Source organism: Chaetodon auriga, chromosome 6 (genome assembly GCF_051107435.1).
Source record: "Chaetodon auriga isolate fChaAug3 chromosome 6, fChaAug3.hap1, whole genome shotgun sequence".
In the NCBI taxonomy this organism is placed as follows: Eukaryota; Metazoa; Chordata; class Actinopteri; order Chaetodontiformes; family Chaetodontidae; genus Chaetodon; species Chaetodon auriga.
Window position 1 is genome coordinate 7,917,591 of NC_135079.1, and position 19,092 is coordinate 7,936,682.

At 42.2% G+C, this 19,092-nt stretch overlaps 1 protein-coding gene across 1 annotated transcript in view; it reads left to right on the top strand.

The window, feature by feature from the left end:
* Positions 1-19,092, top strand: part of nell2a (neural EGFL like 2a) — a 79,839-nt gene that overhangs the window by 27,385 nt on the left and 33,362 nt on the right. Inside the window, exon 13 of the mRNA XM_076733621.1 lies at positions 15,080-15,205. Within this exon, the coding sequence (XP_076589736.1) occupies positions 15,080-15,205 (126 nt within the window). The remainder of the gene's footprint in view (positions 1-15,079; positions 15,206-19,092) is intronic.

Consider the following 19,092-nt stretch of genomic DNA (forward strand, 5'->3'; position numbering starts at 1 on the left):
AAAAAACAAAAAATTGAATGCTAAAAAATGGAAATACATACACCGTGAGTTGCAAAATAATGCAGACATTTGCTAAATACCCATGAAAGCACTTTGTTGAATTCATGCTTTTATCGCATAATCCTTTTGTGATGGGAGCCTGTAATCCCCTCATTATTTGTGTCCACAGCACGCAATAACTGCTTTTCAGAATGCATTTTCAGAGACTAATGTTTGTCTTCAAAGTCACTTGATTAATTCGTGATATAAAAACACGCTGAAGGCCTTCATGCTTGCATGTATTTAGCATCACTCTGCTGGGGGAGCAATTAAAGTCGTGCCATCCATCTTCACGGAGGTCATTCGTTACTGATTGCACACTAAGTCTCGAGCCACGTTGCACGTTTTTAAGCAAATGGCAGTGTGACTGATACATCAGCACGGCGCTCTTTTAAAAACAGACACTCGCTGCCTTTTGAATGTCCCACATTATGTGATTGAAAACGTGCCTTGTACCTCATTGAGCAGGTCATTTGATGTTGATGGCGAAGCTGTGAAAAAACCTGCTCACAGTTCAAACGTTCACGCGCTAAAGCGACGGTGCCTCAGCTGAATTCCTCATCTCGCATCTTGACTGGATGCATCGTTAAAAAATGATGACTTTATCGTCTCCCGCGCTATCCTGCAGTAAAATATGTAGTTAACAACATGTCATAACTGCTACGCCTGTGCATCTCTGGTATTAATGAGCAAACATGGCATCAAAGTTATTCAGATTCTTCTGCGTATGACCTTGACAGCTGCCGTGTCAATATACAGCCTTCTTGATCTTCCTTCTTCATTGTGTGTGTGCAGTTTTAGAGCATCTGTTTGCGAGTACGAGCCTTGGCCTATTTCTTTTTTTTATCTACAGTCCACACACACCCTGTAATATATTTTCTGTCACCTTCATCACGATGAGGCTAAAGAGTCAATTGAGCTGCAGAGTGTTTTGTTTCGGTAACCGCGGTGCTAAACGAAGGAGTAGTAGTTCACAGCGTCTGCAGATCTCACGTTAACTCACAGATACGAGCCGTTGTCCAGGTAATTAGATGGTCTGAGGGAAACTGCATAATTGCAGATACTATCTGTCTTTAATTAATGGAAGCGATGCTTTTGGTTGTAGGTTTTGATCAAATGGCAACTGCTGGCCTCGTTCGCCATTACAGTGGTCTCTTTGAGCAGCATTCAGACAGAGGGGGATGTAATTAACATTAACTCGAGCACCGTGCTGAAGCACAACTCAGAGGTGCTTGTAGGCTTTTCAAGTATTTCTATTTTATGCTACTTTATACTTACTATATATAATACACTCCTATGCAGTCCTGTTATGATGCACTTTCTTATTGAGTTACATTTATTTGACAGCTGTAGGCAACAAATAACTTGGCAGAAACCCAGAAAATATAAATATTTAGAGACAAGATGATTTATTGTGAAGCGCACAACCACATATAAGAACTCGCTTATACGTTAATACATCAGTAACACTTCTGCTTAAATACATTTTGCTGATAATACTTCTTTTACAATTTTGCATGCAGGTATTTTAACTGTAATGCATTTTTTTATATTGTGGTACTTTTGCTTTTTATATTTGTTTCAAATATGTAATATGAAAGGGATGACTTTGACCACCCTCATCAACCTGTTACCTGTCCTGCACCAGACGGCAGACAGACAAAGGTAGCAGCTAGCTGGTGAATGAATTTAGCATTTAGCAGCTACAGAGCCAGATATTTAGAGGTTGGTGGAGTCCGAAACAGGGCTAAACGCAGTGAATATTAGACTTACATACATCTATCAGGTTGCAAATGTTGCACTCACCATAACAGCTTTAAAAAGTGGCGATATGTCAGTGTTGTGTGTTCATCTTATTGCTCTGCCCCAAATGGCAAAAAGTCAATTAATGCCTGTTTGAATGCTTCTCCAGCAGCGTGCTCAGGTATGCTTTGACCTCACTTTGACTCCCAGTAAATGGCTTTGAACATCCATTTAATTCAAGTGTCACAGAGGAAGATACAGCATGATGTGTGGTAAATATTTAGCTCTGTATTGGTCGTGAGTGAAGGCTCGATTTTTGTTCCACTCTTACATTAACATCATTTTGCAGTGAAAATGTGCTGAAAGCAACATCTGATTTTATTTTTTTTTGCAGCTGGGTTGCTTTTTGTTTTATCATTATCACATTGTTCTCGAAATAAGGATGGAGCAGCCCCATCCCATTACCAGTGTGAAACAAAGTACAATCAGACAGACTTGTGCCTCCAACATCAACACTTCAGACCCAAACTATTCATCTCAAGAGCGGCCTGACTCTTGCTATGAAATTGGATGGCAGAGTTTGTGGCGAGTGTTTGCATCAGAGGCTGCACAGAGAAACCTGAAATTGACTCATTTTGCTGATGGAGTTCTCTCAAAAGCAATTGATTTTTTTTGTGTGTCTCTGTAACTCACTTACTATATGATTTAGTGTGTGTGTTCGTGTGTGTGTGCGTGTCCTGTGTGGAAAATAAACCGACGGTCTTGCCAAAACAATGAGGATCCTGCAAATGGATGAGAGAATGTGTGTATTCGTATGATGCACAATTCTGCAGCTTCGAGGAGATGCGCAGACAGATGAGTGAAATCTCCTCCTTTCAATTCTAGATGAGTTTCAATACAGTCGTCCCTGCGAGATGAGATGAAAAGTCCAAATTAGAGGCAGTTTTGTGTATTGAACACAGCAAGGAGATTATAAAACGGAAAGACACAGAAGCCCAACACGAACATAGGTTTTCGTGTACGCACACCCACGCAGCCTTTTTTGGGATCTTGTCAAACGTAAAGACCAACATCACACAAAGCAGAGACGGATACTAGCTCTTTAAAACATTCCTAGGTCAGAGATGGGCTCAAAATAGCCGATGAGATCACTTCTGTGTAAATTTTTCATAGAAGCAGCAGTAGGGAAAACTCAGGGGGATACTAGCCCTGCCTTTGTGTAAGTCTGCATGTGTGTGTGTGTGTGTGTGTGCAGGTGCATGTCTGTGTATTTGTGTGTCTGAGCGCTGAGTTCTGCAACAGAAATAGAGCCCAGTTTTCTTTCCTCCATCCTATCCTCACGGCGCAGTCAGGCTGAAGGCCTATTTTGCTACATGCATGCATGTGTTTAGGAGAGAATTAGACAGAGGGGCGAGCAGTGGAGAAGTGACAGACTGTGTGATTGTCTCTAAATTGAACAATCAGTATAGTTCAACATGTTGCGATAATACCATTATTCATCTCAGTATTGTAGAGGACTGCGGGCGGAGAGACATCTCCCATTGTTGTCTGGTTTTGAAATGCCCTACTTTGGAAATTCTCTGTCAAAACTGCTCAAAAAGAAGAGCTGCTTGGGTGTTTTTTTTGTAGCGCCCATATGGCCGACGTGAAATACAGAATGATATTCTGTTAAGTGGAGGAAATAGAAGGAGACAAAGTGTGAGACAGGATTTTATTTTGATGTAAAGCCTGTCCTGAAAAGGGCTATTGCTGCACATTAGTTGAATTATGATTTATACATACCACATTTCCACAAATAGACAGATGTGTTAGGCAGTTTGTTAGTTTGATAGATAAGAACATAAACATTAAGAGGTCAGTTCAGCCAAACTACAAATGGTTTTGGTTTGATTTGTCCAGGTTTTAGAGTTCTGCCTCTGGACAATGATTCTGTTTGTGGTGTTCACAGCATTACAAACATTCTGTGCTTTTCTTATTTTTAACAAATCCCCTGAAAAGACCAGAATGTATTGTGCATTACTGACTTCTTGGCCCGTCTGGCACATTCAACCCATTAGTTCATATTGAAAATGCACATTTTTAAAAACAGGTCATAAATATTTAGTTTGCATCTCATAAAAGCCTCAGCAATCTCCTAAAGCAGCCGGCTCCTAAAGTTTTAAGCAAACACCGCTCCAACTGGTCTAAATTGTGCGTTTGTTGGGACTATTTTCAGCGGCGGATTATTAAACATCTGCTCCTCTAATGAATCTGTACAGCACAAAGATGATAAGTGTGGGATTGACTCAGTATAAACGACAGCGCCTGTGTTCACTATAATGAAGAAGCATGTCAGCCGGTGCATCACTGTCGCTCACTGAAGTGTTTTTAATGGGTTTTGGACAACAGTGCAGCTCTATGGCACAGAGGAATGAGACATGATTTGATTATTATGATGACAGTTTGTCAAATGATGGAATTTTTAACTTAATATTGTAAATAAGGTAGATGTGATAATGTAGGATTATTCTGAATATGTAAGATAAGTGATTAAAAACATCCAGCCTGCCTGCACGCATTGAGATATTATTACCTATAAGTGATGGCAGTGTGTGTGTGTGTGTGTATGTGTGTATGTGTGTGTGTGTGTGTGTGTGTGTGTGTGTGTGTGTCTGAGCATATCATATGTGAACACAGACCGCCATGCTATCTTTTGAATGTCACAAGGTGGCAGCAGGCTAATTGGCAGTGACTGAAGAGCACGGCCCGCTCCAAAACCCAATCAATGGCGAGATGAGCCTCGAGCCTCTGGGCTCCCCACCTGCGAGGGACCTGACCCCGACACACACAGACCAATCACACACAGCCAAACAAATACACATTCTGACTGGCTGTGTGGGTGTTTATACACGCCTCACCTCGGTGACCCAGCTGAAATGTCACCCCAAACAGACAATCCCACCGTCATCCAGACAGCGCCCTCCACTGTAAATAAAAGTATCTGAGTGCTGCTCGGCCAATATCCTTCAAATGCCACATGGGAAAAATCTCCTGTCTGCTGCTTTTCCAGATGGGATCAGGCTTAAATCAGTGGCTGCTTTCTTCCTTATGTCAAATTTAGGCATCCATGCCAGCGGGATGATTCTTCTATGTATGCTTTATGTCATGATGAAGGTGGTTTTTGTGCAGAAAAAACCTACATGAAGTAAAACCTTGACTCAAGACAAAGTAGATTTGTTCAAGTGCTGTTCTTAAGCGCAGGTGTCATGTGTTTGCCTTTTGCTTAAACCTGTGAAAACTGATTTTTTTGGCCACTTGGAGGCAGTGGAAACACCTTTTTTTTAGCTGATCTGACAAACGTGTTTATTTGCACATCCATTGGTTAAAGAGCAGCATGGTCATTTGTTTGTTTCTGCCTACGTGAGAAATGTCTGTCTGACTATTTAACTGTTAAACTCTATGTTCCCCAACTGGTTACTGAGAGCGGTGAGAGTGAGCCAGAACAGGAAACAGAGAGCAAAACAATTAACTGAAAGTCACGATAAAGCCTCCTACCTCCTGATAAACTACATTAAGTTAGTTGTTTTTATGTACGAGACATTAAATCTTTTAAAATGCGATGCATTAATATAGATTAAACCACCCAAAAGTGTATAAAGTAATTAAAATGAGCTCCGCCTCGGCCGGCTACATTATATAAAATGCTGCTGCTTCAGTGAAGGATCCAAATATTTCTTCCACGACTGAGCAAAACACTTTGTTTATTGCTTGGTTACTGTAAATCTTTCATTATCACAGCATCTCATCAATGAATTATTATTTTACAACCCAATACAGTTAAATTTTATGACACAAAAGTAGCTGAGCTCCTTGATGGATGAATAACCTCTGCTGGTAATAATCAATGCAATGAAAGTGAATGAAGAAATGCCTCAATGTAAAACCGCATCTGAGTTTTATCTTGATGAATTTTCCGTTGTAGATGTACTCAAAAATATCCAATTAAGATTTTTATGAAGATCTCTGCAAATAGCGGGCAAGGCCGTTTTATTCATACAGCACATCAAATTACAAGAAATCATGAATCTCCAAGTAAGGTATACAGACAAAAGGAGAAAGGCAAGTACATGGCGATACATTCATTGTTGAACTAAACGTGATCGAGGCAAGGTTATTTGGACAGCAAGGCCATTCAGAGTGTTTGAAATGAGAAATGAAGATGTTAAGAAAAGATGTACAAGGCAACATGAAAAGATACAAGTTAGAAAAAGGGACATAAAATAAAGCATTTAAGTGTAAGTAAGCTGTTTAGAGCCCTGATGTAGAGGAACTGGGAGGTCGTCCTGTCGCAGAGCGCTAATAGCCGTTTCTGCTCCGTGTTACTCCCTGTTTAGACCTCTGGCCTGCAGGCTGCACTCGGTCACAGACTGACGAGTGATGGATGATGATGCTCCATCGATTGGCGCGTGGTGGAAAATCTTTCCCAGATTAATGAGAGCTGTGATGGAGAGCAAATCCCCCATTTACGCTGACGAACGTAAACAAGGCAGTTTTGTCTGCGAGACGCACCCGCCTTCATTTAAGTCATGCCGAAGTGTGTTAAGTGCATGTTTAATGTGACATGTGGACACACACACACACACACACACACACACACACACACACACACACACACACACACACAGACTCTTCACTCTGGTTGATGTTTTCATCCAAGGATCCAGGACTTGTTTTTTAGTTTGGATGGGAGTTTCATGTGGAAATTGTCACGTGGTGAACATGCAGAATGTGTGTACACATTAACAAGAAGAGAGAACACACATGCAGACACACACACACACACACACACACACACACACACACACACACACTCCTCCGTCTTTTCCTTATTTGATGTTCATTGTTCTACGTCAGGTAGCAGGCTTCAAAGTGTTTACAGTGTTTGATCTCGGTGTGAGTGTGTGGTATTTAGACGTTGACTGTGCTTTTCCTTATGGGATTTTTTTCCACTCAGTCATCTTAATTGCCACCAGCTCCTTCTCAAATTGGCAGTGACGTTTTTGCTTATTGGTTTTGGGGCTTTTTGCATTGGTGATCCAATTTGGTCATTTGAAAAGAAGAGTTTTCTCTCAAAAAAGTACATCTGTAGTTCATGTTCAGGTGATGGCTCCGAAAAGAAACTATGAGCTGCTCTGCCGAATTTCAAAGAAATGACTTTTATGTGCTTTATTCTCCCTGAGATTTCCCTTAAAGCAGATTTTAAAATAGCAGTTGTCCCCAAAGATTCTAACAATAGAGGAGCAAAGTGATTAAAAAACACCCCACTACTTTGCCATTTACAGCAATTTTCCTCTGAATGAAAGAAAGTGGAGAGGATTTAGAGTAATTTCACTTGTTGAACTGCTTTTCCCAGACACACCGTGAAATGCAGCTACATCATCATTCATCATGTGCTAACAGCCCTTAATACTCAGCCCCCAGAAAATACAATGGAAGAAAAGTCTACTCCTGGGCTGTGAACAAAATGAGCAATTTGATGACATCTCTGTGGTCCTGCTAACTTTGTCACACTTATAGAAATATCTTCAGGACGAAACGAATAATCAGCTGATTTAAAAGCTAATGAGTGGATTCATTAATTTGCTGCAACCCCGATTAAAACCTTTGATTTTTAAACATGTTTCTGTAAGAGATATATTTCAAAGGTAACAAAATGGGCCTCTCAGCACCTCTGAATGCTCACTAATGTGTCCTTAATGTGAAGTCACAGTACAAAGAAATGCCTTTAACTGGTCTAGCTGTTCCCCCTACTTACAGTCTTTATGCTAAGCTAAGCTAATCATCTCCTCTCTGTCATATTTACAGTACTCATTTAAATCTTGAAAAGACAGAAAATAAGTGTTGAACTATTCCTTTTAAGTGATATTAAATGTGTATTATTTGAAAATTTCCATCCTTTGGCTTTTGTAGTATCAAAATCTGATTGTGGGGCCACTTAAAGCAGTAGTTTCAAAGCAGGAAATATACTGCACCAATTTTCACCAAGATTGTTTCATGTTTCTATGAACAAAAGCTAATTTCAAAGACCTGATAATCACATAGTAATTCAAAACATTATGGCTTCCACAGTGATTTAAATCCCTTTGAACCAAAACCATTATTTTCCACTCACAATGACAAGCTACCTATAACTCAATATTTGATCCAGTGTCACCCCCCCCCCCCCCCCCGAACCAAAAGAGCCAGTCTATGACATCCTCTCACACTTTTCTCCATCCATGAGGAACCAAGGCCAACAGTGGAGATTATTTGCTGAGTGGGACATTGTTTGGCCAGCAGGGACAGCTCTTTGTCTCTCTGCTGCTTCCTCTGACTGCTATAAATCTGGCCATGAGGGAATTGGCTACTGAGGAATATCAGACAATGTTTTGGCAATCCTTGTGCCTCTGCCACACATTGAAAGCCATCTGCTTGAGTAAGTGAGATGGTTAAGGAAGGGATGGGAGAGAGGGAGAGGTGCCGCTGGTGGAATGGCAGAGATTGGGGCGTCTTTGTGGGACATCCAAAGGCAATACCAGTGTTATCTCCCTGCTCCCAGACCCTGGTGTACTGCAGTATGAAACACAGATAGTGAGGACGCTCCCCATTAGAAACTACATGCTATGCAAGCAGAGAAGGATAAGCCATTGTTTCTTATTGACATAGTTATAGGATGACTTAGGTGAGCAATAGTGGAAATATTAAATATTTCGGAAGAGTAATGACCTCCAACGATATGACAACACGTGGTGAATGCATATGTAGAATCACTGTGTATTTGAATGCATGTAAATGTACACTGGATCAGTATACGCAGGCAGTTTTGGCCTACATTAGAGCTCAAAGAAACATTATGCAAGCATTGGTATTTTTCGCAGCTTGGCACCCCTACAGCTCTCATGAAGTTTTTCCAGTGCAGCAGTGCACATATGTTACCCTCTTATCCGTCCTTATCCACATCTCTTTCAGTGCTTTTTGCTCAACAGCAGTTGACAATACTGCTTTTGCTGACCTCCGGTACTTTTAAGAGGCAATATTATGCTCATTTTCAGATTCATGCTTTTATTTTAGGTGTCTATTAGAAGAGGTTTACATGTTCAGAGTTGAAAAAACACATTAAATGACACATTTCTCGTGCTCTCTTTTGCTGTTGACCACCTTTCAAGTAGCACAGTCTGTTCTCATTAGTCAGCTCACATCGCTCTCGTCACATAGCCACATTAGCCTTGTAACATACTAACACCAAGTTCAACAGGCTAACCAACAAAATAAATAGTAAAACAACGTAAAACATGGCAAAAATTACAGCTTCAAGTCGCATCACAGATTGGAGGTCGATCTATCCTTGAGCTGGTTTTCCAGTCATTGTCAGTATTTTTCCGTCACATTTCCATCAAAAATAAAGTTTATCCGCTGGGTCTTGACATCCTCAGATGGGGTGAGTTTTGAAGACCTTTGTGTTGACTCTGGCAGCCAACAACAGAGCAGTTCCTCTGCTCAGCTCTTAGCTTTGTACTGGCCTTCAAAGCAGTCTGAAGTAAAATGGTGAGCACACACAAGACTTTTCCAGTTCCATTTCCATCAAAAAGAAAGTTTAATCCACTGCGTCTGTCCTCAGATGGTGGGAGGAGATGAAGACTGTGTTGCTTCTTGCAGCCAATGACAGAGAAATTGGTCATCTAGGTGGAGGATGGTCACTGAGCTGGAGGTGGTGCTGTGTTACATAGTGATTCATAGCAGTAGACTAGTAACGGAAGAAAAGGTTGGACCACTGACGAGGCATTACGGGCTGTTCAGGAGCACAGTTTTCTGTGGGAGAGAATAACTCAGATGTTTTACAAGCACAAAAAGGCTATATAACACACCAAAGGAATACGGAAAAGCCCACAATTTAGGAAATAAATACATCCTATGAACCTCTGACGACACCTCATATCACAGCTGGGTGTGGTCAGGTGTGGCCTGTTGTAGTTGTGACCACACCCTGCTGTTATGTGGTGTGTTACTGTGGTGTCATGCTTCATCACATTTACACAGGGCGAAGAAAACGCACCATTATTTGTTAATGCAAGAAGGATAATAAGAATGGATGATGTTTAAAGGCGTCTTAAAGCAAAGATAGTATTTAAACAACAACGCTGCATCACTTTCTGTCGTACTGTTGAGCAAGGTCATGGTGTAGTGCTTGATTTTTAGGAATTTGGATTATTAAAAATGCCTGCATGATTTTGAATGCATCTGAAATGCAGAGTTCTGATTTCATTCAGCTCTCTAAATACTAAAGCAGCCTGATATAATTTTTATCTGACAGCAGGAATTAATGCACAATTCTTTTGTCCTAATAATGCAAATTTACCAGCCCTCGTGAGGTATGACTGTGATTGATTCAGTAGTTACGCAGGAACGCACAAAGGTGAAAAAGAGAAACGTTTTCCGTCCATCCATCGTGGCGTGGAAGAAGATTGACCCCGAGCACTCCATTCAGCGATAAAAGCCGCTGCTGACTCTTGGCCAGCCTTCTTTGCTCGGCGCATCACGTGTGTCCATGTGACAGGCCAATCAAGAAAATGGAGTGCGCTAATGGAGATGGAGATGGTCGCTCTCCCCCACGTGCTCGTGCGGTGCCCCTCATCATCTCACCTCCTAACATATTGTTTTAGCAAACGTAACTGCTGTCACCGAGGGCAGGATGGATGGTGTCTTACAGTTAATAGGCTCTAAATCAAAGCCGCACCACGGATGGCCAATCAGAATGCGGGAAAGCTGTCACCTAAGACCTCCGCTCAAGGTTACCGTTGTGATTGCGGACAGAGCGAATTTGTTCTCTTACTTTCTGTCTCTTCGGTGACAGTTAATAGCTTTCGCTGCTTTCTCTCCACTTCTGTTCCTCTGCCATCTAAATCTCCGTCTCCTGCTATCGCAATTGGTCCCTCACACACACACTCACACACTTTTCGACACTTTTACTTCACACTGGCTCTTTCTCATGCTTCATCTTTCTATGTTTAATCCACTGCTTTGCCCGCCCTTTTCTCTCCACCTCCTGATGTCCTCCGTCTGTACCTCTCTCACTTCACTATCTCAGTCATTCACTCTCTCCCTGGCTGTCTCATCTCCCCTCTTTTTGTCTAGCTCGACAGTATAGCTTGTCTTTGTCTTTAATTTGGTTCTTCTCCTTACCTGTCCTGCTGTCTGCCCTTCCTCTGCTTCCCATTTTCTCCCCACGCTCTCTACATCTCTGTTTCTCCCTCTCTCACAAAGCCAGTCACAGGGTTTAATTAGCCTCCATTCATTTAGTGAAGGACACATGTACTTTCATAGCTGATCGACGATTGTCTGTCTGCTTCATTTATCCGTGAAGCTTTTGAATAGCTGAAGGCAGCAAGTATTGATGAAACTGTGAAAGGAAGAAGACCACGGAAATGTGAATGCCACAGTTGTAGGCAGGTGCTGAGCTCTTAGTTTGCGGGTTGGTGGGCGGCGCTCTACCCAAGGACATGCAAGCCGAGTGAATGCCAATGCAAATCTATTGAAATTCAATTTGAAGTGCTCTTCGTGAAAGCACCTGGCACAAAACGTATCCAGGGGTGAATGTCCTCTTGTGCTCTAACAGACACTGAATACAGTGAATGAATAATAAATTGGTAATGTCAAGGACTACGGAGCTCGTCTCTCAAAAAGGGCCTACGTTTGACCTGTACTATCAACAGGAACACGGCCCTGGAGCATATTACACAGCCGGGTTTGTTCGGTTCAACCCGTATTTGCATCGAATTGCATTTGGTTGCATCACATTATCAAGATTATTTTGTTTACCCTGGCAGTGTTGTGCATCTTCTGTCTGATGGTTTGGCATGCAGTTTAGAGCCCAGGAATAGCTGTTGCTAAGGCAACAGCTAATATGGATCTAAATATGGAAACATGAGAACGAGAAGGAAATACAAAGGACAATCTAATAAATCATATTCTTAAAGCTGCACTAACCGAGGTTTAATTACTGGGTTGCCAAAACCCTTTCAAACAAATCTGCAGAAGCAGAAACAGCCCTGACGCTGCATTGGCTCATCAAGGTGGTATGCTAACATGTTAGCAAACAATTGTCAGCTAACCTATCTAGCAGAGGCAGAGCAACGTGAGCATTAACCTGTTCCAGACCTCTGAATCAACCTCAGATTTGTTCACCAATTCAAATTGGTCTGGTGTTGTGTCCATTGAGAGCTGTTTGCCACATTCAGAGAGATGATCCAGCTACGTACACTGAAAAATAGTGAAGAAACCGCTTAAAGGTGGGGTGAGCCATTGTGGAGAAAGACTGTTGTTACTGGCATCTGTCCTTCACAATACAATCACACGTTAGCATACCACATTTACCGTCCTTCTCGCTCCCCTGCGTCTCCCCTTGACCACGAACGCCACCTGTTGTTGATTGGCCGTGATAGCGTTGTGCAAATCGGTCTGAGCCACTCTCATTTTTTTTTCCCATCTGTGGAGCCAGCGCTGTGTACGAGAAACAGTTTAGCGAATCGTGAGGAGATATTGGCTAAATTTCAGATTCAGCGAGTATCAACCGTCTTTCTCCAGAATGACTCACCGCACCTTTAACTGCTCTTAGCAAACAGAGCTGCCGCTTCCGTACTGTTGAGGCAGATGTGCCGCTCTCGACTGATTGATCAACAAGAAATCAGCTAACACAAGTTCAGGCTGAATGAAAGGAAACAACAGTTCAGTCTAATTATCAGGCTACACAATCATCCCATTGGGGTCATATTTCCTGCGACCTGGTGCCCATTCAGTGTTGTTTTAGCTCTTTTTTAATTCCAGAAGAGTCTAGTGTTCAGCTTTCTGTGCCCAACTTTCTTCAGCGGTGACTCATTTCCTTCCTCTTTCTGTTGTTGCATGCTAGGCAGGTGCACACTGTCGGGACCAACCTAAGATTTTATGAATGGCAGAGCAGTGAGACCTAGACCTTATAGTCTAAGTGAAGCTAAAAGAGGATAAAAGCTGCTAAAAGCTCCATAGAGCTGCAGAGCTGTTAGCTAATTCCTAGCGGTTGTTAGTAACTGCCCTCTCACATTAAACAGTCAGTGTCCTGTGTGGCTCTGTTCAGGTGGTCTGGCTGATAAGACCTGTGCTCAGGAGTTGGGTGGAGCTATGCAGGGCATTAGCACTGCTTACCAATTCTAATCAAATCAAAGCTACTTTACTGATCTCATGCATGGAAAGCAAGGGGGGAGAAAAAAAGCTGGAAACATATGCTGTCCCATTTCAGGTGCAACAGGAGAGTGATGGAGATGCATGGTCTGCGCTCAGCCGCACAGTCTGACAATCTGGAAACACCTGTGTGGGTTTACCATGGGTGTGTACGGGGTTGATATGAAACACTGTGTGTGGACACTTTAGAAATTCAGTATGCACAGTTAGAGCACCCATCAGCTCCCATGGGATACCCACACAGGTGTTTTCACTTGTATTGCCTTATCTTGAATATCCATCACTCTCGTGTGCGCCTGATTAAATGTGACAATATGCATCTTTTTATGTTTTTTTGGCCAAGATTTTAGAGGCGTTTATGCCTATGTGAAGTCTTTATGACCTCTGTCAGGCCTGTGTGGACTCTGTATGTTTAGACTGTGTTTGACTGACACCTGCTTCACTCTCCTGTTACACCTTTTCTAAAGATGTGACAACGTACACCATTATTATTGTTACTTATACATAAAGTTTGGTCAGCTGAGCACATGTGAGTCCCGGCATGTCTCTGCCCGGCTGAACAGAGGATTAATCAGCCAGATTAATTGGAAACACCTGTGTTTGATTGCAGAGCCTTTTGAATTAACTTCTCCAGCGGCATAACTCTCACTCTGCAGTATTTATTTACAGCATAAGTATTAAAGTATGCTCAACCACACAGATGAACTGAATCACCAGTAGTGGTCTGGAGAAAAGCAGCTAAGCCACTACGCGGAGAGCTTTACTTTGAATAGATTGAAAATCGAGTGGTGCAACCCTAAGTGCTTCAGCACCCACCTCTCAAGGACCCTCTGCATTTCGACCTCTGTCTACCTCTGATGAAGACAAATAGCCCTTTCCCACTGGCCGCGTAGAAGCCCTTAGGAACCTTCAGTAGCAAGAATCAACTAGGGCACACTGCACAAGATGGTTCCCAGGATCCAGGAGGGGGCACCCAAAATAGGCGGCAGTATAATCCCGGCGATGATTTATTTATCAGTGATTTGTAACAGTTATCGACAAAAAAATGGCGTCATTGTGCTGATAGGGTGCAGACAAACAGCAGATTTTAGTATAATTTGGAGGACTGAGAGCTGAATTGTTTTTCAGCAGAAATCAGCAGTGACTACATGTTAATATCATCTTATCCCTAATTAGAAATTAATGAAAGCCAGAGTCAATTAAGGCTCGCTCCAACATGTTCGATTAATTCAGGAAGCTCCTAAACATTCACACCGACTTTGTAGGACAAGACGACAAGACGGCTCAGTCAGCTAATTTATTTGTATAATCAGAAGGTGAGCTGATACGTATACATGCACCAACAAATATGGTAAATAAGGTTAATGCTTGTGACTACACATCAGAATATTGTATTAATTATGGTAATTAAAGGTCATTTCTGGATGTACAGTGAACTTAGGCTACTTTCCTTTCCTCCTTTCTGCCTGTAGCATCCTTTCAGACATTTCTGTACCATCGGATAAAGTAAAAACGAGTGAAATCAAAGTCAGATTCGGTTGTTTCTCATCCTTTCCATAGATTAGGAAGCATTATACAAGAAATGATGTACTTTTCACTGATTTTGCTTGAAATTGTTGTGGACAATGTCATTAACTCAGAAACACTTCAAACTTTACATATTATTTTTTTTTCACACTTCGTCTCAGGAGGGAACGTTGATGAAGCTGCTGAATGCCACTTAGAGAAAGAGGCTTGAAAAATAAAGAGCGAAATCAAATGTGATCTCGAGGCTTAAACTCGAGGTCTGAGGCTCGAGCTATCAATGCAGAATACGGATTCAAAATATTGTTTGATCTGCGCCACAGGAGGATGTCTCTAATCTACCATTGCGCATTGTGCTGATTCGTATCTGGACACCTGTTAATATCCATAGCATAATTAATTATTTACTGACCTTTTAACGGGGAGGATTACATCAGAAAATGCTGATAATAAAAATGTGCATTCACAGATTCAGTTGACAGCGATCTACATGTAACCCGGCTTTGTTCTCCCCCGTCTCTCCTCTCTCTTGACTTCTCTTCAGATATTGATGAGTGCGCTGAAGGGAAGCACTACTGCAGGGAGAACACCATGTGCGTTAACACCCCTGGCTCCTTCATGTGCATCTGCCATACGGGCTACATCAGGATCGATGACTACTCCTGCACAGGTGAGTTCCTCCGCTGGCCTTTTGACAGGCTGGAATCAAGTGGAGAGGGCTTTTATTCTGGCTTCGTGAGCTTCAGCTTCCGCAGCAACCATTTTGTGTGGAGGTTGGTGGCAGGCTTGAAGTAGCACAAATAAGGAGGATGTTTTGTTGGTGTATGGGTGTGCAGACGAGGAGAGACGTGCAGGCTTGAGGAGATTCAAGAGGAGGCTGGGAGAGGCATTTCATACAGTATGTCTACAGAAGGTTATTGCCAGTTTGAAGTGATTTAATTTGCATCTTTAGTCATACACTGAAGGATGGTGTTTGATTTCATCACGATGAATCGTGCAGCCAAGAGAGGCACCGACTTCCAGAGACAGAGGGAGGAAGAGGCAGCCAGACATTCAGATGTAAACGTAGTGAGTTATCAGTGTCAGGGTGCAGCGTGAGACAGATTCAAGAAGCTTTGTCATATAAAATTATGTAATAACAGAGAGACACAGTTATCATACGACACCTGTAAAACACACTGTAAACCTCAGTCATGTGCTACACCTCCTCTCCATTTTTTTCTGTTAGTCATATTCCAGACGGCGCCTGGTTTGACACACCGGTCTGTGAATCTGTCACCCTGCAATTATGCACGGTCTGTTCATTTAATATGCGAAGGGATTAATGTCTCAGCTTGATTTGCTCTTATTGGTTTTGCTGTGATTACTAGCACCACATTAAAATAAAACACACACACGCACACAGGAATCAATACCAGCCTCACTGCTTTATGATTCAGCACGAGCTGGCCGCAGAGAAAAGATTGAACTCTGAGAGAAAGTGTCGAATCAATTTCGGATTGCGTTTGCTTTGTGTGCATTACAAAGCACGTCTGTCTCCCTGCTTTGTGAAAACTTTAGATTTGCCTGAAACTCCGTGATTACACATAGTTAGTCTATAAGAAAGCATTAATACGATTCTCTGCGCTGTTGTACTGTGAGACATGCCTGTTGCTTGTTATCTGAAATATGTGCCGTGAGCTTTCTAAAAAAAAAATGTTTGTGTGAAGACATTTATCCTTTGAAAACTTTGAAAAACAAAATACCGTCAGGCCTATTTGCAAATGTCAAAATGTCTGTGGACTCTCTGCCTCGTCTGCATGTGTGTGTGTGTGTGTGTGTGTGTGTGTGTGTGTGTGTGTGTGTGTGTGTGTGTGTGTGTGTGTGTGTTCAGTCTTCGTCTGGTGTGCGAATGTACTCTGTGCGCGTGTGTGTGTGATAAGGAGGAAGAAAGTCACTGAGAACCTGAGAAACAGAGAGACTGTGAGACTGTGAGTGGAGGCGGCAGACCCATTTGTTCCTGATCAAAGTTGAAATCAAAGTCAATTTCAAAAGCAAACCAAATCAATCTGAAAAGATTGCGTGGACGGTTCGCAGTCTTTGTTCTCTGTCTGTGTTGTGGGTGATTGCGGTAGCCGGTCTTGTTCATAAAAGCTTCTTCCACCATAGTTTGTCTTCAGGTTATAGTAGATAAGACACATTGTAATATGCATGAGAGAAAGGATCCGTGTTACATCATCCGGACCAATCAGGCTGGATGCAAACAGAAAAAGGAAAAAAAATCTAATTGTAACTGATAAAAAAAATAGCTGCCATGTTTGAATTTGGCTACCACAAACTATGAGAGCAACATTTAACTGCTGGGCAACATAAACGCTGCAAAAGACACATTTTTTTAGACCATGAGTGGATCAGTAACTTCATACTGTCAGTAGTAAAGAAGTGTCTAAACAATCATATGGCAGTGCTTTAGGAACAGACAGCCTACCTCCCAAAATAGGCAGCAGTTGGTTGTCTTAGCTGAACACACCACATGCTATTGTTTTGGTAACGTAAGTCAGACAGTCACAACAACCTCAAACTTAAAGATCTGTTGTTGATGAAGTCAATGAAATGAATTTGAGGATATTATGCCTATATAAATGTACATCAGATGGCGATAGTGGAGGGTTGACGGAGAGGTCCCAGGGCGGTTTGGAGCTTTGAATACTGTGGCTCAGAGTCGTAACCCCTAAACCACAGGAGGGCCTTAATTATGCATATTATTCCCTCAGCTGGAAATCATAAAGCTTTTGGTAATTTTCCAGCCTCTGAATCTGGTACCAGGAAATTTAAGCTTGAGGGAATCAAATTCTACAAAGTCAACAGGTGTGTTGGACGAAAAACTGTGAAAGAACCAAGAAATCCTGCACTTTATTCACTTCATCAGATAAAATTCAAGTCTTTATGAATTTTTCAACCTGCACTCGTTAGACCTCAGGCAGTCAGTTGGGATCCAGGATTTCTTTTTTCTTTTTTTTTTTTTTTATTTTTGGCATTTTCTACCTGCACTGAACAGGAAACAAAGGGAGAGAGGATGGCTGCATGCAGCTAAGGCGGCCTGTGGATGCTGCAGTTATGTGGTATACGCCTGAATCATTTAGCTATCGGGACTCCCCAGGTTAGGGGAGCTTTACGTCCAACAGAAATATTGATCTAATTTCTATATATATTGATTTGACTGACTGATTTCTTTCATGTCATCCAGACCCAGTTTTCCAAACCCAACCCAAAAATTGTGAACGAAAATAAATGTTTGCACAGGAGTTTAATTGGAACAAACCTTAAAGCAGGCGGAAACATCCGTGAAAGATGTACTTTAACGCCTGGAGAAATGGATGCGACGGAGACACAGAAGGACTTTTTAAGGCGCGTTGTAAAGTCACCCGTAGAAAAGTGTCTGTTCAAAGTTATGGCTTTGTTAGAAACGCAGGACCGCACATGGAGTGAAATCCATAAGACAAATCTGAGTCAGTAATCCTTCCATATCGTAACGTCTCTGTCCTTCATCTGGAACAACACAATGTCAGCCCTCAGTGATGAGTGGCAGATCCGCCTCATTCCTCGGCAGTTGTTTGCAACTTGTGAAACACGGTGCTAAGTAGCTCCCTGTGCGCATCGTCTCGGCAGAGGAGGCAACATGCTGCATTTTCTCAGCGTCAGTAATTAAAAAAGCAATTTGCACCAATGCAAACTAACTCAGCAGCAGCAGAGTGAAGGGGCTGGCTGCCGCCTGCGCTGTATGTACGCTGGAGGATTTAGGCCCGCAGCCTTCCTGCCGTGCCATTGGAGTTTGAATTAAAGCCATGAGACTCTGCAACACAAGGAGCACCCGGTGAAAGCTCCCATTTCCTGCTCCATCTGGGCCCCCTGTAGAGTTTCTCTCTTCCCCTGTCAATGGAAATCAGGAAATAATAGAGCAAAGTTAAGGATTTGTGACTTTGTGTCTTTTCATGAACGGGCTTCTGCAAGGCATAAACAACTTAGAAATGAGATTGAGGAACCGTTTTTTTTTTTAGTTTCTTAACAAATGCACGTTCATCTCTTTTCTTGTGCTCCTGTGACTTATTTAGACAAAGAAACGTCCTTGCTTGCTCAGTCTTTTTCATATTATCTTTAGACAGCCACTGTACCTTATGTGATTTCCCTCGCCATGTTTTCTCTAATCTTCTGAGCTGCGGGCAAGTTTTATTGTTTTACTCATTTGTCTTTCTTCCACTGTGTGCTCATTCCCCAGATTCACGGTGAAGATTAATACCCCCAAACCCAGTGGATTAAATTGTGTCACTATATTTTATGTAGTTTCGTATTAAAATGCCTTCAAGTCGCTGTAGTGGAATACACAGCTATGCGTCGCCATATAAAAGTCAATTTGTGTGATTAAACCAAGGCTTATACAGAGGCTTGATGTAATGACTTTTTCCCTGCTTCAGTCAAATTACCGTCGTAATCTCCCCACTGAGTTATTGGACTATCAGCTCCCACACATCCACCATCAGAGAGAGCATGATACCGAGCACAATCACAACTACGGGCACA